The sequence below is a fragment of the Leptosomus discolor genome, chromosome 1, assembly GCF_034619465.1.
Source record: "Leptosomus discolor isolate bLepDis1 chromosome 1, bLepDis1.hap2, whole genome shotgun sequence".
In the NCBI taxonomy this organism is placed as follows: domain Eukaryota; kingdom Metazoa; phylum Chordata; class Aves; order Leptosomiformes; family Leptosomidae; genus Leptosomus; species Leptosomus discolor.
Genome location: NC_141391.1, coordinates 161040725 through 161055944, shown reverse-complemented (window position 1 = coordinate 161055944; position 15220 = coordinate 161040725). Strand labels below are relative to the sequence as shown.

The following is a 15220-nucleotide window of genomic DNA, read 5'->3' as shown; positions in this document are numbered from 1 at the left end:
AAAATAAAGGAGTAATGATTATGGTGTTTGTCTCTCCTAGGTCTTGTCATTAGCCTCACTTTTTTGAACAAAGGCCAGATATAATTAAATCATGCTTTAAAATTCTAATTAGACTGTTTTAAAGAGTTCTGCTTTTCCTCTGCCCTCACTGCCACTTGCACCTCCAAGCATAGGAGGACTATAACAATATGGTTGCCCAGAGTGGAAAAGGAGCAAGAAAAACTCCTTCCACTTACCCGCGTATGACTTTAAACAAATTTTACATGTAAAGAATGCTGAGAAAGGTTACTGAAGTGTGGTGCCATGCAGAGCGGAGCACATGGGAGATGTAACGTGATGGATCAATTAAGCTGTATTTGTTAAAGCCTTGGGTGGGGAGGGGTGGGCTGTACAGACATGCCGCAGTGGACTGGTGGCGGGGCACTGATAGCAGTTTGATGATGTGGCAGCTCTTGAAGAAATACAGCTGTACTACTGATGTGTTACTCTGAAAGGAATGCTGTATCCAGAGGAAAAAAACTGTGAACCTGGACCTATGTAGGACCTCACGTCCCTCAGGCAAAGACTGGATCTGCCATGAAGGACAAGGACAGATGCACTGCCTATACTATACGTGGTGGCATGGTTGTTCATAAACCTCGAATATCACTGTTTCACTTCCTTTTTTATTTCCTTCACTTTCTTGCCCACTACTTGTCAGCTCAAGAGCCAACGTGTATTTTTCTTAAACAAGCTTGACAACCCTACCAGAGTTACTGTTCCCTAAAAAGAAATCTTTTCTATGTAGACTCAGAAACAGTTTCTTTGGCATTGTTGTAAGGAGACTGAAGAAGTCCTTTTGCCTCTACAGACAAAAGTTAAACCATTTGGAACTGCCTGTGCATGCATCTTGTCCTTCATCCCTGCCAGATGTATCAGTACAAGGCAGTGGATATGCAGACAAGTGCAATCCTGCAAAAAGGGACAGGTGAACTTCGCTGGTCTGATGGTGCTTCAGAGCTAGTGATTAATCTACATGGATATTTTCTTTCCTTTTCAAAAGGGGAGGTGTCTCTGTCAGACCACTGCTTGAGTGATGTCAAAAACTTGGAAATCCTAGTCCTAAATTGCTTTGGTGTACAAAGCTAAAGAATGGCAGCCCTGCCTCTGTTTTCCTAGCACGGGAAAGTTGCTGTGAGCTCTGATGGAGCGTTTACCTTTCCCAGAACAATTCTAGCTATGCAATATTCTCAGCAATATTGGCAGTCTAGAGGTTTACCCCGGCTCTTCTTTGCCTGATTTGAGATACCTTGTCACTGACTTTATGGAAAGCTCGTTGGATGTGAATATCATTCCCGATTAGCTTTTGAACTAGCTTGCTTTGACCTGTTTAATTAGGTTTGGAAAATTTTCTTTGTGTGTGTTGCTTCACATGAGCGTATGTGTGCTAGCAAGAACCCTAGAGGTCGTTCCAGGGTTGTTTGCTGCCTTATTTCCTGATTGCAGGAGGTAACAGCAGCATTCTGGTGTGTGCTACTGGGAGTGAAGGTGAGTAGGTTGTTGCAGTGTCTCTGGTCCTGGCTAGCATCTGGGGCAATGGAAAGCAACATTTCTATTCCACTTTCTCAGTTTTGCTTAGCAGTGGGGGAGGCTTGGTGCAGCAGCCAGTGGTATGGCAGGAATCTGTACAGAGAATAGAAGATGAAAGGGTCCGGTGCTCCACATGAGCCGGAGGCATTTAGGATTAGGCTGCCTTGCCTAAGTTACTTTCACAGCCCTGAAGACCGGGAATCCTTCGTGGTCTGGAGAAGGATAGCAAGCTGTTGACTCTGACTTTTGTCAGCATGGGGTATAGTTATCTCTTAAGCTGACAGAGCGGAAAAGCCTTGCATGTTAATTGATTTGGACTCGGCTTTTTTTTTTTGGTTTTCAGTCAGTTTATGGTATTCTAATAAGCAGACCACTCAAAGGGATGTTCATCGGGAAAGGAATTGGGAAGGGAGAGGAAGATGAGAGCTTTATTCCAGCCTCTGCTAATCCAGAAACTATTTAACCCTTTTCAGACATCTATGCTGATGCACTTTGAGTGAGCTTGGTCCTCTTTTTGTGTCTACCCTGGTTACTCCATTCACAAAAGTGTCATGTGGCATTTATCTGTTTCAAGAAATTAAATTGCTTTTTGTTAAATTTCACCAGAAGTGCTTTCTTGAAGCAACAACATGATGGAGAACGTCTTTAAAGTGATTTTTTTTTTTTCTTTTTTCCTCCTTTCTTTGACTCAAGACATTAAGACTCAGAAATGAGGCGAAAACATTATTTTGGTGCATGGTACTTGGAGAGAAGACTTAGTGTGCTTCAAGAGCAGAACTCTGCAAAAGGTGTAACATGTTTATTTTTGGAGAAAACAACCATTTGTCTTAATGTTTCTGTTCCCTGGGTAACCTGGATGCCAGAAGCCTCAGGTCTGATTGCTTTCAGAAGAGTTACTCTTCTGGTGCTGGTGATTGAAGCACAGTGCCTGCAAGTGGAGTGGTGTCTTGAGCAAACAAATCATTACTGTAATGCAGCAGACGTACACTGAAGGGGTACGTTCTTCACTTCAATTCATAGTCTCCAGGGGATCTATTTAGAAAAACGTATTTCAAAGCTGTTAGACAGCACCAGTTTGTCTTACTTAGAATAGGGAATTTTCTATGTCAAGTGCTGATAGAAGCTAGAAATTTCATTGGTGTCTGGAGCACAATGGCTGCTTTAATGCCAGTGTCTGAAAGTTCTGTAATAGGTTAGATCGGTGTGGTTATTGTGGTCTCCAAAGCTCAACCTGCTCAACTAAGAGATAGGTAGGAGAGGCAATAGACAGCGCACTGTTAATGAATGTACTCCATCTTTCTCATCCAGTTTCTCCACATATTAGTGTAGGGCTCCTAATGGTTCACTGAACAAAACTCTTAAAATCATTGTGCAGTGATTAAACCCTCCTTGATCTTGATGGATTAGTCTGCAAAGGAGCCTGTGCAGCCAGTACCTTGGTGGTATTCACTTGAGAGGTAGTCTCTGGGTTTCGTGTTTAAAAGGAAATATTCTGGAGCATAGTAACTTCATTATTTTTATTGGCTTTGTTACATTAAGGAAGGAAACAGTGTTAGCTGTTGTAAGACAAATGACTTGCTGTTGTAGATCTTCATGTGCACCTAAGGCCCAGTTGTCCTTTTCACAAGAAACAGTCCTCTAGATTGGCTTCTATAGAACATGACCTTGAAGTATTGTATTTGTAACTCTTAGATGTTTATGTATTTTTTAAGTTTCTGAACTAGTAGAACTGTTTTAACCCTCTTGGTCTCAATTTTTCTTTCTCAGCTTGCTTCTTAGCATTGGTCTGCTGTGCTGCAGTGTGTATTGCACTGTCCCAAAGTGCATCTTTATATGCAATATTCCGTGTGTGCTTACCAGTTCAGGGATACTTGATTGACAGAACTGTTCAGATTATGTAGAGGCACAGACTTCTCTTTCAAGTTGCATGTAAAGGTCAAGTTATGTTTCCACTAAACCAAATAGCCTGTGGTTTCACTAGTTTGTTTCCAAGATTTGTCCAAATTTCTGATGCAAAGGGCAATGTTAAGTTTGGATACTAATTATGAAGGATGTTCGTTTTGCTGGTGTTTGTGTACAATGGCAAGAAAAGATGTACGTAGTTTCTGATTTTCTTAAGAAATGTTTTACATGCTTTGAATTACTTGAGATTTCTAAATGCAGCTCTCAAAATCTGTGTCTCGAAATGTGGTTTTCAATAGAACAAGGAGCTAAAAACAGTCTGTTGCCCGCTTGTTTTTTAGTAGTTACCACACCCTTTTTGCTTCATTCCTGTAAACCCGAGCAGGAGCTCTCTGGCAGTCACTTATGTAATGTTTCAGCCTTTGCTGTCAGTCTCCCTGCAGTTCACTGTTTTAGTATCATAAGCTGCCTGAGCTTTTGCAGCCTGTGTACCAGTTATTCTTTCCTGTCAGAACTTCATAAACATTTGTGTAACCTAAAATTACAGCCTAACTTGTTTTCCTGTTTTGCTATCTCCAGATTCAGTTGAGGTATGCTAGAAAGGGGTATCGGCTCTAGTCCAAAAATTTCTTGGGGAAATAAATATTTGCATTTGACCCACTAGGATATATTTTTCCTTTTTTCTTTCTTTTTTTTTGAAATGAAACTTACTTTTCTCCTTGTGACTATCCTCAGACTTCAGATAATGCAAAGCTGAATCTTGGCACTGCAGTATTCCTGCCAACTCAAGTGATTTTTCTTCTTTTTTTTACATCTTGAAGTTCTGTTGTCGAGAGCTGTCTTGGGTATGCTATGTTTGTCCTTCATTTGATTTTTCTTTTTCTTTTTTTTTGTACTTGATAGGTTATTAGCGTTTTGAAACCTCTATAATGCTTTCCTTAAATGATAATGCAAAAACAGGCTCTCAGGCTCTGTTCTGGTGTTCCTCTGGTGTGTTTTTGCTCCTACTCAAACCAGCATGTAGGTTAAAGTACCACAGTGAACATATTTGATTAGATTTTATGCCAGTGGGGTTGTTCTGCGTAACACAGTGTCAAGCGCCTGGGGCTCCTCCTGTGTCACAGCCCTGAGGGAAGGACAATGGTCAGGTCATAAGAGTATGTTGAGCTCAGAAGAGAAGTTTGAGGAGGGACTGAAACTACTGCGTGGTTGAAGCACTTGCCTGCATATAAGACTAATTCTTGCTTTAGGTCAGCTCTCTAACTTGGTCAGCCAGCCCGTTGCCCAAGCAGGGCTGCAGGCATTCACCGCAGTGCTACGGGAGCAGCACGGTAGCGGAAACCGAGAGGGCCAGGCTGCTCCATCCTGCCAGGCGCTTGGTGGTTAGGGGGTGGGTGGTACCATCTAGTAGCTATGGTTAAGCTTTTAGCCTTAATGAGTCAGCTATAGGCAGGGGACTGCAAGCCAAGCCTTTGCCTTTCAGCTACACTTCCTCTTAGCTGGAGAGATGATGTCACCATTGTGTGAGCGCTATATTACTTCTCCTTTTATGGAGATGAACGGGCTTGAAACTGGAGTCACTCATGCAGAGGAAGTGGGTGATAAAGGCCTGCTAGGATGTTCTGTAACTGAGATGTGGAGCTTAAATTGCACATTCTCTTCTAGCCTCTCAACCTTTTTCTTCTCCCGTCCCAAAACATCTAAAAACAAAATTCAAGAGTTTGGAGCTCTATTAATTTATCAATTATGTCAATGTATTCAACCACAGCCGTTCAACATTCATTCAGATTCGTTGTTTTGCAGTAGAATATTTGGCAGAGGACTTGTTTTCACAAGAGACATCTTGTGCATAAAAAAATGTTGTTTTATTAGGTTTCTAATGTATGTTGAAGGTCCTGGAAGCAGGCTAAAATGCAGTCTTTTATTTTAGGACTGAAGAAAGTCAAGAATGAGTTAGATATTATGGGGTTTTTTGTATAGTAAAAATAATTACTGATCTTATTATACCATACTGCTGTATAGCTTAAATTTGAAGGATGTTTTACTTCCTGAATTTCTGGATGCTTGAGGCTGCTGCTTCTTATGATCACTTGAGTACTGTGGTGATGAAGCTAAAGAAGAGCCTAGATAAAAAGCTTTCCTTGCCAGCTGGTCTGAAATACAGAGCTGTTGCTATAATTAACTAATGAGTTGTTATTCTGGATTGTTTTTAATAAGTGACTCTGTTTAGGATTGAAAAGCAGATGCAGATTTCTTTTAATCAGGCGTTTCTTGATTGTGTTATTATAAGCAACTCAGTTTACGGTACCCAGCACATTCTCTTTTGCTGAGTAGGTTGCTTGCACAACTGACAATGGAGTAAAGACAAGTGCTGACTGAAGTTGTGCCTTACGCCCGTGTGGAATGATCCTTTAAAAAAAAGGGGGGGGGGGGGGGCGTGGAGGTGGCCTCTTGTCTGGGCAACTGAATTCTGATTCGTGATGGCACAAGTCAGTATTGTGTGGAGAATGAATATTGGCATTTAAAGCAATTCTTAACTGGAAGTGTATCTAAGAGTTATGCTTTTGTATGCATTAGCTCTTTCGCCCTTTGGTCGGCTCCAGTTTCCTGTTGCTCAAGACATTATTTGAGTTGTCTGTCTGTACACAATTAGAAGAATTCCAGCTATCCCAATGACTGCTGCTTTGCAGTCCTGGGAAAGAATTTCCCCCGGATTGCAAACAGGAATGTTGCCTTTTATGGCAGTGTCTGCACGCTGCTGGTGACTTGCCTGCACTCGCAGGTACGTTCCTGCTGGCTTAAAGCAGAGGTGACTAACGCAGCTGCAGCAGGCCACCGGGAAAGTATGTTGGGGGAGGAAAATGTACACTGTCTGTGACTTTTCCTGTCTGAGCACCTTTCAACACCTTGCTCCGTGCTAAGGCGTGGAAAAATTCTGTGCTTGCCCCTTTGGGACTTCTTGGGTCATTCTAGGGTGCTGTTGCTACCTTGCCTTGTTGGAATGAGGTTTGAAAAGAGCTTCTCAACTGAGTGTGATGATCAAAAAGTGTTCAGTGCCAAAGAGCTTCTTGGTATTACCTGATGTTGATCATCTCTCTCTCTGTTGGGCAGTCGGTTTATTTGTCTGCTTACCAATGTATTTTGCCGGAATAAAGGATCTTCTCCTGGAAGAGGCAGATTGGGAAGACATGTGCTGTTCAAGTGCTTGGGGCTCCATTGCCTGTTTGAGGAGCTCCAGCTTGTCATTCCAAGACCAGAGCTGTCTACCAGGAATAACAAGCACTTTCCTTAGGGTTATCTTTTTTTTTTTTTTTTTCCCCTTTCTCTCAAATTGGTTTCTTGGAAGAGCCTCTATATATAACCTTTTCTAGGTCAAATGGGCTGCTTGTTTATAGTGAAGCTTTTGGAAGTCAGATGTTATTCAGAGGCACAATCTTGTCCTTTCACGTAGCTGCTTTCTGATAGAGCATTGCACCCAGGTGTCCCACTGCTGAAGAATACATTTCTTTAGGCAATTCCTAAATGAGTCATTAGTTATTCCCCTGATCCACCCTCAACGTGGCCAGTCACGAACAGGGCTGGTGTGTGCTGTGCTGAGCTCTTGACCCACTGGAAACCTTGAGTGGGTGGGGCCTTTGGAGCTGGCTAACATCTGCTCTTAGCCTGTCCCTCAGCAAAAGGGGTGCATGTCTTAAAGGCAATGAATAAAATTCAACACTTGAAAGAATGAATTTGCAATGCTAGTAAAGCTGCAGTGTCTAGTTTTGAATGCCTAAAAATTTGCCAGGCCAAAACCATTTGAATGATGATTTTCTTCTACTTGCTTTCTTCCAGTCTTAGGGCTGATCAGCTCTTTCTGAGAACAGTATTAACAAGGATAAAGCAGATTATTTTCCTCTGATTTTTTTTTTTTGTGCTCACCTGCATACAATCAGTTTCCAGTAAAGAAGCTTAAGAGCAGGAGTTGCCTATCTGTAGCATGTGAACCTAATGTTTCCGTTATTGGTTTTAGAATAATTTAAGAAAAGATAGAATCTCCAATTTAGTAGGTTTACCTGCTTTCCTTATTCCATGAAAATGTGTCCAAAGACACTTCTCTCTTTACAAACTGAATTTATAGGAGATTTTTCTTTATAAATATGGCAATCATGATGTTAGGACTGAAATGCTAAATTCGCTTGCAGCGGCAGTGAAGAATGGTGGTTTCAGGGTAAAGAGAGTGGTTTCAGGTACCTGAACTCTATCTGACTATAAAGCCTTCCCTAATTACAGCTCCATCTCTTTATCTTGCACAAATGAACTTGAATGGTGACTCAATTATATTGTCTAAGTACTTTCTGATGGGGAAAATACTGAGTGCACTTGGGTTCTCTAAGCGGCTGGAGAAGGGAATAGAACCAGTAGTTAAAATATAGAGACAGTCACATCCATAAATGTACTGATGAAGGTTACCAGTTACTGAAATAATTTATTAGAGCATTATTGAATTTGTATGCTCGCATGGATGTTTGAGGCTTGCTTTCTCTCTGTTGAGAGATTAGACTTCAGTCCAACACCAAATTAGTGCTTAGCGTGGAAAAAGGAAAGAATGACAATAACTGGATGAAATCTAACTGCTGTGTTACTGGCATTCTCAGACTGGATGATCTGATAGTTCTCTGGTCTTGATCTTAAGCAAAAAAACCCCTCTAAAGTCAAATAAAACAGACACAGCCAAATGGATGACTTACAAACTAATGGGGATTTTTGAGTTTAGTGGCAGAGTCTGTTCTGTGAGTGCCCCAATAGCTCTTGTGGACTGTGTGTGAATGACTTGCTGTGCTCAAGTCTGTCCATGTCTGAACAGGTCTTGCTGGCCCTGTGATGGCGACAAGCTACTAAAGCTGTTGTGGTGTAGACACAGTCACTCTGCAGTCTGCCCGGTCTTCCAGCTGGTTCCTTGGCATGGGGGAGGAATGGGATGCAGGGGGTGGGGGCACAAGGTGGAGGGGTGGATGAAAGGTGACACCAAGGCAGAAGCAGGGGAGTGTGTTCACACAGAAGTGGTGGAGGAGCAGTGGGATGAAGGCATGGTGGAAGGACTAGCCAGGACTGCTTATGAGGAAGTGGAATCGTAGGTGACAGCTAAATGAAGGTGAAAGATGTGGGAAAAGATAGTGGTGGATTGGCTGGGTGAAGTAAGTTCTGCAACTGGAAAGATATTATCATCCACAGCTGGGAATTGAACACAGGAATTAATGTGTCTACTGGTATGTCAACATGAAAAAGAAAAGGTTTCTACTGTTACTAGATGCTGTGTTAATATAATAGGAGATGGTGCCATGAACAAATCTGCTGTATAGGACTTAGGCTGCTCTTCAGTCTGGTAGTTTTCAAGTCCATTCTGTACAAAATAAGTAACAAAAACTTCTCACTGAGCTTCCAGTGTTTTTTTTTGGGGGGGTGGGTGAGTGGTGAAAGCCTCTGTTAGATGTGAGGTTTTGGCACTTTGGGATTTGTAAAGATTGCTGTCCCACTTCCCACCCCTCCGCCTTTCATTTCTGCTGCTCTGTTGGTAACTTCTGTAAGCCAGTATGGGTGCAGTATAATAACGGAGGGGGCTGAAGAAGTTGTACATATACATCAAATTGTAGCTCTGTGGTAAAGTGATATTCAGTGGTATACTTCTGTATTGTTTGTAGAGAAATTGTAATGCAAATAATACTCTTTCTGGATGAAGAAAACTAAATTGCTGAGATGCCATTATACTTTGGCATATGGTGGGAGGTTGGGGTCTGTTGCTGGAGAAGGGGTTACCTGACCATATTTCTGAAGATACTTGTCAGAGTTTACTAGTTCCTGGTTTTGTCTTTGGTGTTGACTTCTGTCATAGAAATTTAGAGTCTTAGTCTGACTGCTTCTTTTAAATTTTATTCTAGATCGAGAGGATCAGTCCATCCTTTGCACGTGAGTATTTACAGTTGTCAGCATGTCAAATTTTGAGTTTTAAAATTCTTGGTTGGAGGACTCTTTTAAATCATCAGTGCTGGGGATAGGTCAGTAAATCAGGTAATAATGGAGAGTCAAGGAGGGTTTTGCTACAGTTCTTCCAATATATATTTAATCCTTTCTGCAGAATAATTTTTGTAAGAAGTGTAGGAAGAAGGGAGGTTTTGAAACAGCCCCTGTGCTCAAACTGCTAAAGAAATGCAGCTTTGTCAATGGAAGGGCTTGGAGAAGTCCGTCAGATTTGATACAGCTGTTATGTTTAAGTACATTCGTAGTAATGAGACTGATTCAGTAACAGATACTCCTGATACAGCAGTTTCTTTTCTAGACAGACAAAATTGTTTGGCCCTCAGTTCTGCTTAAGGAGTTGGTATGTTTCTTCTTGCAGTCAGGAGGCTTCTTTTTGAGATTCAGTTCATTACCTTTCACCCCTACCTCTACAGCAGCCTCTGAATTATTCCTCAGCCACTCAGCAGTCTTTGTATCCAAGTGACTAGAAAGCATAGTTCTTTATTACCTTCCCTCCCCTGTCATGTACCTGGGGAACCTGCATCCAGCAGCAAACTGGCTGAGGGCTAGTCTGCAGTCCAGCTCTGCTGCTGCCATTTGCCAGTACAACTTGCTCTTTCTTGGTTTTGAGGAGGTGCTGCAGTGGCCAGAATGCAGTTCAGGAGCTCTGTAGCCGTTTTGGGGTTAGAAATATGAATATGTCCCCCTACATCTTGTTTGTGAATGAATTGCAGATTTTCTTTACAGAGGTGAATCAGGAGCTGGTAAAACAGAGAACACCAAGAAGGTCATTCAGTATCTGGCTCATGTTGCTTCCTCGCACAAGTCTAAAAAAGACCAGGTAAGACCTAGGTTTAATGATGCTTTATTGCTGTGCTGACTTTGGACAATAAATACATCTTGGCTGATGTTGGTAAAAGCCGTATTGCTCAGTAAAAGCCTAGCTACTAACATCTATCAGGGGACTTGAGGAGGACAGTGAACTATGAAACAATAAAAAGTTGTCAAAAATTGCAAGCCAGGGAACATTGTTCTAAGTCATAACTATTTGAATTCAGTGGACCTCCAGTGGGGATATACTCATCCACAACCTCTTGGATTTGTGGGCAGGTGCACAGGCAATAGATGCTGTAAAGGAAGCATCACCCGTCCTGATTTTTTCACACGGATGCATTGCTTGTAACCACTATAGGCAGTTTAAAACTGATCCTTCTGTGGAGGAGCTGTCTCCTTTCTTCTGTACTTTTATAGATTAGATCTGGCTATTATATGTAGTCCCAAAACTGGATAATATAGTGATAGGCTGGTGGACATCAGCTGAAAACTTTGAAATTGTAGGAAAACATTAAGAGGGTGGAAAACAGCCAAGTGTTAGCAGCACATGAAAAGAGGGTGGTGGTGATGGTGGGAGGACTTTAAAGATGTCTCACTTATATTTTTTTCCCCCTCCCTCTCCCCCGATGGACTATTGCCGAATTCGTCAGTTGTATCCTCGTAGGTGAGCTGCACGTTTACTGCACGTTCTGCACCAGGAATGCATTTTCTGTCCCATTGTGTGATTTTTTTGAGCAGCTTTTCACTCCACACCAATATCACTTTCTGCAGCTAAAACAAATCCATAGACAATTCACAATTTATTTTTTTTTCTTGTGTGTGGTGCACAATAATCTTTTTGTGAGGATGTTCAGTTGGAGACTGAAATAGTATCAAGAATACTTGTGTTCTATTCTCAATACTAGTTTGCATTTAAGGTTTTTCTTTCAGGATTTTCCCAGATACACCATTCAAGAAGTATTCCTCCAGGGCAATAGGGCTGGACCAGGCTTTCCTAGAACCATAAGTGTCTAGTGTGTATGCTGTTCCTAGTAAGATAAATGTAGTTAAGCGTTTAGCTTTCTGTTCCCTGCACTGAGATGTGGCTGCAGGTTGCAAAGAAAAGTCAGGGGGAAGGCTGCCCTGCAGACAGGGTGTTCCAGGACTGTGAGCTTGTTAGCTAGAGCTGAACATGTTGGAAATGTTCACTGGTGAGCTGTGTGATGAAAGCCAGATGCCAAGTGTGTCCGCTGTATCTACGTAAGAGTTTTCCCATAGTAGCTTGATGTGTAGGCATGTCTTATGCGTGTAGAGTATATGAATAAGAAGGCATCTCTGCACGCAGGCATACTATGTGTGCGCACGCACACGGTAATAAGTAATTTCTGGAATGCAACCAAAAAAAAAACTTTCTACGTGCCAAGCTTTCAGACATATGAAGGCTTTTTCCATGGTCTGTCAGTAGCTGTATTTAGAAACATTCTCCTTTTTTTTCTTTTTTCTTTTTTTTTTTGAGTGTGGAAAATAGAATCATGGGTTTGAGTTAAGTGTTCTTCCACTGCTTATTCTTGAGCAAAATTTCAACCACCGAAGCAGGACTAGCAGTCTGCTTAGAAGAATAAGACAGTCCTATATTGGACTGGTTGATGATTTGCCCAAGTTTGATATTTATCCCCCCCTAAGTTTTGAATCTTCCAAAAAGTCCTGCAGCTCACATTTTGCTCCGGTGTTGTGGCTAAACGGTAGCGCTGACCTTACTAGAGAGGGTTTAGAACTGGAGTCTTTGAATGTTAATTGGTAGTGAGTGCTGTATGCAACAATTCTTTACAAACCCTAAACTTGGAACTAGGTTGTAAGAGTTTATGAAGATGCATACTTGCATTTTTTGAGGATGTCTCTAGTATACTGGTCATGGCAGATTTTTTTTCTTTAGGTAGAATATCATAGTGTTGAACCTTTATGCTGCAAGACTAGGCACATAACTGAACCGATGGTACTATTGAAAGTAGGGGTGCTTTACCTACCAGAAAGATTTCCTGACTGTCACCTATTAGAAGTTTTGGATGTAAACGTCTGTTTTTTTTCAAGTATCAGAGCAAAATCATATTTATAAAACATATTCTTTAATTCTAGCTCTCTTGTTTTCGAGGTAGCGGCACCTTCCACCGATCCCAGTGCATTAGTATATTCAGCTAAATAGCTTCTAGCTGCATGGTGTGACTACTAAGCACATTAAGGCTGCTTTTGTGGCCTATTGAATCTAATTATATAAACACTTATTTAATTTGATGAAACTTTATTTATGGAAATTGAGATTGATGTTTTCCCATGTTTAATCTCTGCTTCTCTGCTGACTTCTTAAATCATGTAGTGTTTTTTTCAAGATGAGAATGTTTGCAGCTAATCAGAAAGTCATGGGTAATAGTTGCTAATGCTTAAATATTTGTAATGAAGGTTAGGTTACTGATGATCTTTCTCCCTTCTCCATCCAACCCACTGTTGTTTGGATTCAGTTATTTGGGAATCTCTTGCGTGACTGCAGAGAAGAATACAAAAGCGAATCCCTAAAGTGTTAAAAAAGCAAAACAACAAAAGAACACCACCATAACCAAACAAAAACCCCCGAACATCCTCCCCATCTTTAGTTCTTTAAGTTGCACACTGTTAAAGTTAGCTGTGATTTCTAGATGCTTTTCTTCATACCTCTTGAGGAATAAATGGCTGGCAAACCTACCTTGCATAGAAGTAATTCCAAAAACTCTGAGATGCAAAAAAATTCAGAGTCCAAGATAAACGTCAAGGATTTTAATTGCTTTAAATTGGTGTTGGAACATCAGAGCAGTAGAAAAGGAGTGTACTGTGCGCTGCCCAACCACAGGCTAACAGATCCAGTGGCTGTTAGTGCTTCTGTTTTCATGAAGAATATTGTACGTACTTCAAATGCATGCCAAGTATTAAACAAATTTGTTTCAGGTCAAGGAATGGCAATTACAGGTGTCAGAACATTGGCAGCCTCTTAATGATAGGAACTTTAGAATTTCTAGAAAGCTTGTGACGGACAGCTCTGTGTTGTCCTGGTTTTGCTTTGCAGAATCACCCATTGTATAATAATAATGAAGTATCTTCCTTCGGTGAAAGGTGACCATCAAAATTTGAGGTAAAAAACGCCAACAGACTCCATCCAAAAACTTCTTTAAAATTTTGAAGGTAATGGGATTGTCTTTTTAAACGAAGACAGCAGACAGTGAGGAATGGATACATTGCAGTAATTGCAGCCACTTAAATTGCTGTGGCATGCTGAGAACTTGATCCTCCAGTTGTATCATGGCGCTAAGGCAAGTTGAGAGCTAACTGACTTGACCAACTCTTCGTGTTCTCCTTTTCCCACAGCTTTATATTGCTGTGAGCCTGAGCTGGCCTTCAGTATGCGTATTGCTACCTTGGTGGTTCAAGAGACCTAATCACCTCTAAACTACAGTTTACCAACACCTACTTGACACTAATGACACTTTCTTCCTGAGGTACTAAATAACAGGAGAGTCTATAGTATGAATTTCTATAAACTTTTCATCTTTGTGTAGCTAAGCATGACCTTAGTTTTATTTTTGGCCAAATAATTAAAATAGATTTGATGTCAAAACCTGATTTCTGTTTAGAGGAAAAAATGGGCTTTTTTAGTCTCTTCCCTCTGTTCCATAGTTGGGTTGAAATGCGATGTTGCTGGCGTCTCTCACTTGCATAGGAACAGATTGCAGTCGCAAAGGCCTAGGACTTCGCTGCAGGATGGGGACGAGGAATGGAGTGAGGGAAGAGTGTTCAACTTCAGTACATGTGCCAGAATAGGAGGGGAAAATGTAACTTCCATGCAGTTTCAAGGAGTGAACCCTAGTTTCAAGGCTTTCTCCTTACAAAGCCCCATGGTGGCTCTGTTGTGAGAGAGCAGGTGTCCCAGCTCAGGTTCCCTTCGCAGGGCAAACTCCCTTCTTACATATATTTGACAGTGAATGAAAGGGTTTGCAGCAGCTGCCACTTCTGTGTATGGGCAGTTCCACAGGGACTGAGGGGCTGGTTTGGCCTTGCACTTTGCAAGCATGAAGTGAGGTGACTGTGGAAATAAGGAATAAAGACTTGCAGTTCTTTGTACATTTTCTCATGTATCTTCCTTTTTTTGTTTTTATTGCATGTACTTTTAGAGAAACTCTGTGAAGACCAATCTGTTTTGTAATGCACTTTGAAAATGAATGGGAACAATTTTCCTTTTAGAAATAGCCTAAAATAATTTGCCCATAAATTCCAGTTCTCTCAAGTCAAACTTCGTTCCCATCTGTTATGCATAGGAAGTTTTGAGTACTTAATGATAACTGCTAAAAAAGAAACATTAATCCAAATGGTCATTTTCTGTCTCTAGGCGCTTTTTAGGTAATCTTGAAATATATAGAACTTCATGCTTTTAGCACAGAGGACAAGTAATTTTTAAAAACAGACAGGGATATATCTAGAGCCTGCAGGGAAAGGTGTATATGCTCCAATGGTCTAGTACTTGGCAGGGATAAAGGTTCTGAATTTTCTTTTTCTACAGCTCCAGCATTTTGTGTTCCTTGAGGGGAGGAGTGTGCGAATATGGCAGCAGAATGCAAGCGATCATGCAGTTTGTGGGATACCACTAATTCACTTTTTTGTGTGCCTCCTTACAAAGGAAGTTTTTGCATGTTTGTTTTTTGGAAGACGTAGACTCTTAATGCAAGGTTTTTTGCTTGTTTTTTAAAACACTAGACTTTTTCAGACTAACTTCTTAACCTACTACTAGCAGAGTTCAGGGCTGTCTTGCACTAGCAAGACAGGATTTTCCTCGCTCTTCCAGCGTAGATGTCAAGATGCTTCTGGGATGAGGGCCTGATCTTGGATTGTATGGTGTTTCGCTTGGATCCTTGGAAGTCTG

The 15220-nt window shown here is 41.3% G+C and overlaps 1 protein-coding gene across 1 annotated transcript in view; it reads left to right on the top strand.

Annotated features, from left to right (window-relative positions):
• Nucleotides 1-15220, top strand: part of MYH9 (myosin heavy chain 9) — a 56187-nt gene that overhangs the window by 7349 nt on the left and 33618 nt on the right. The window contains exons 3-4 of the mRNA XM_009953572.2: nt 9390-9417; nt 10216-10309. Of these exons, the coding sequence (XP_009951874.1) occupies nt 9390-9417; nt 10216-10309 (122 nt within the window). The remainder of the gene's footprint in view (nt 1-9389; nt 9418-10215; nt 10310-15220) is intronic.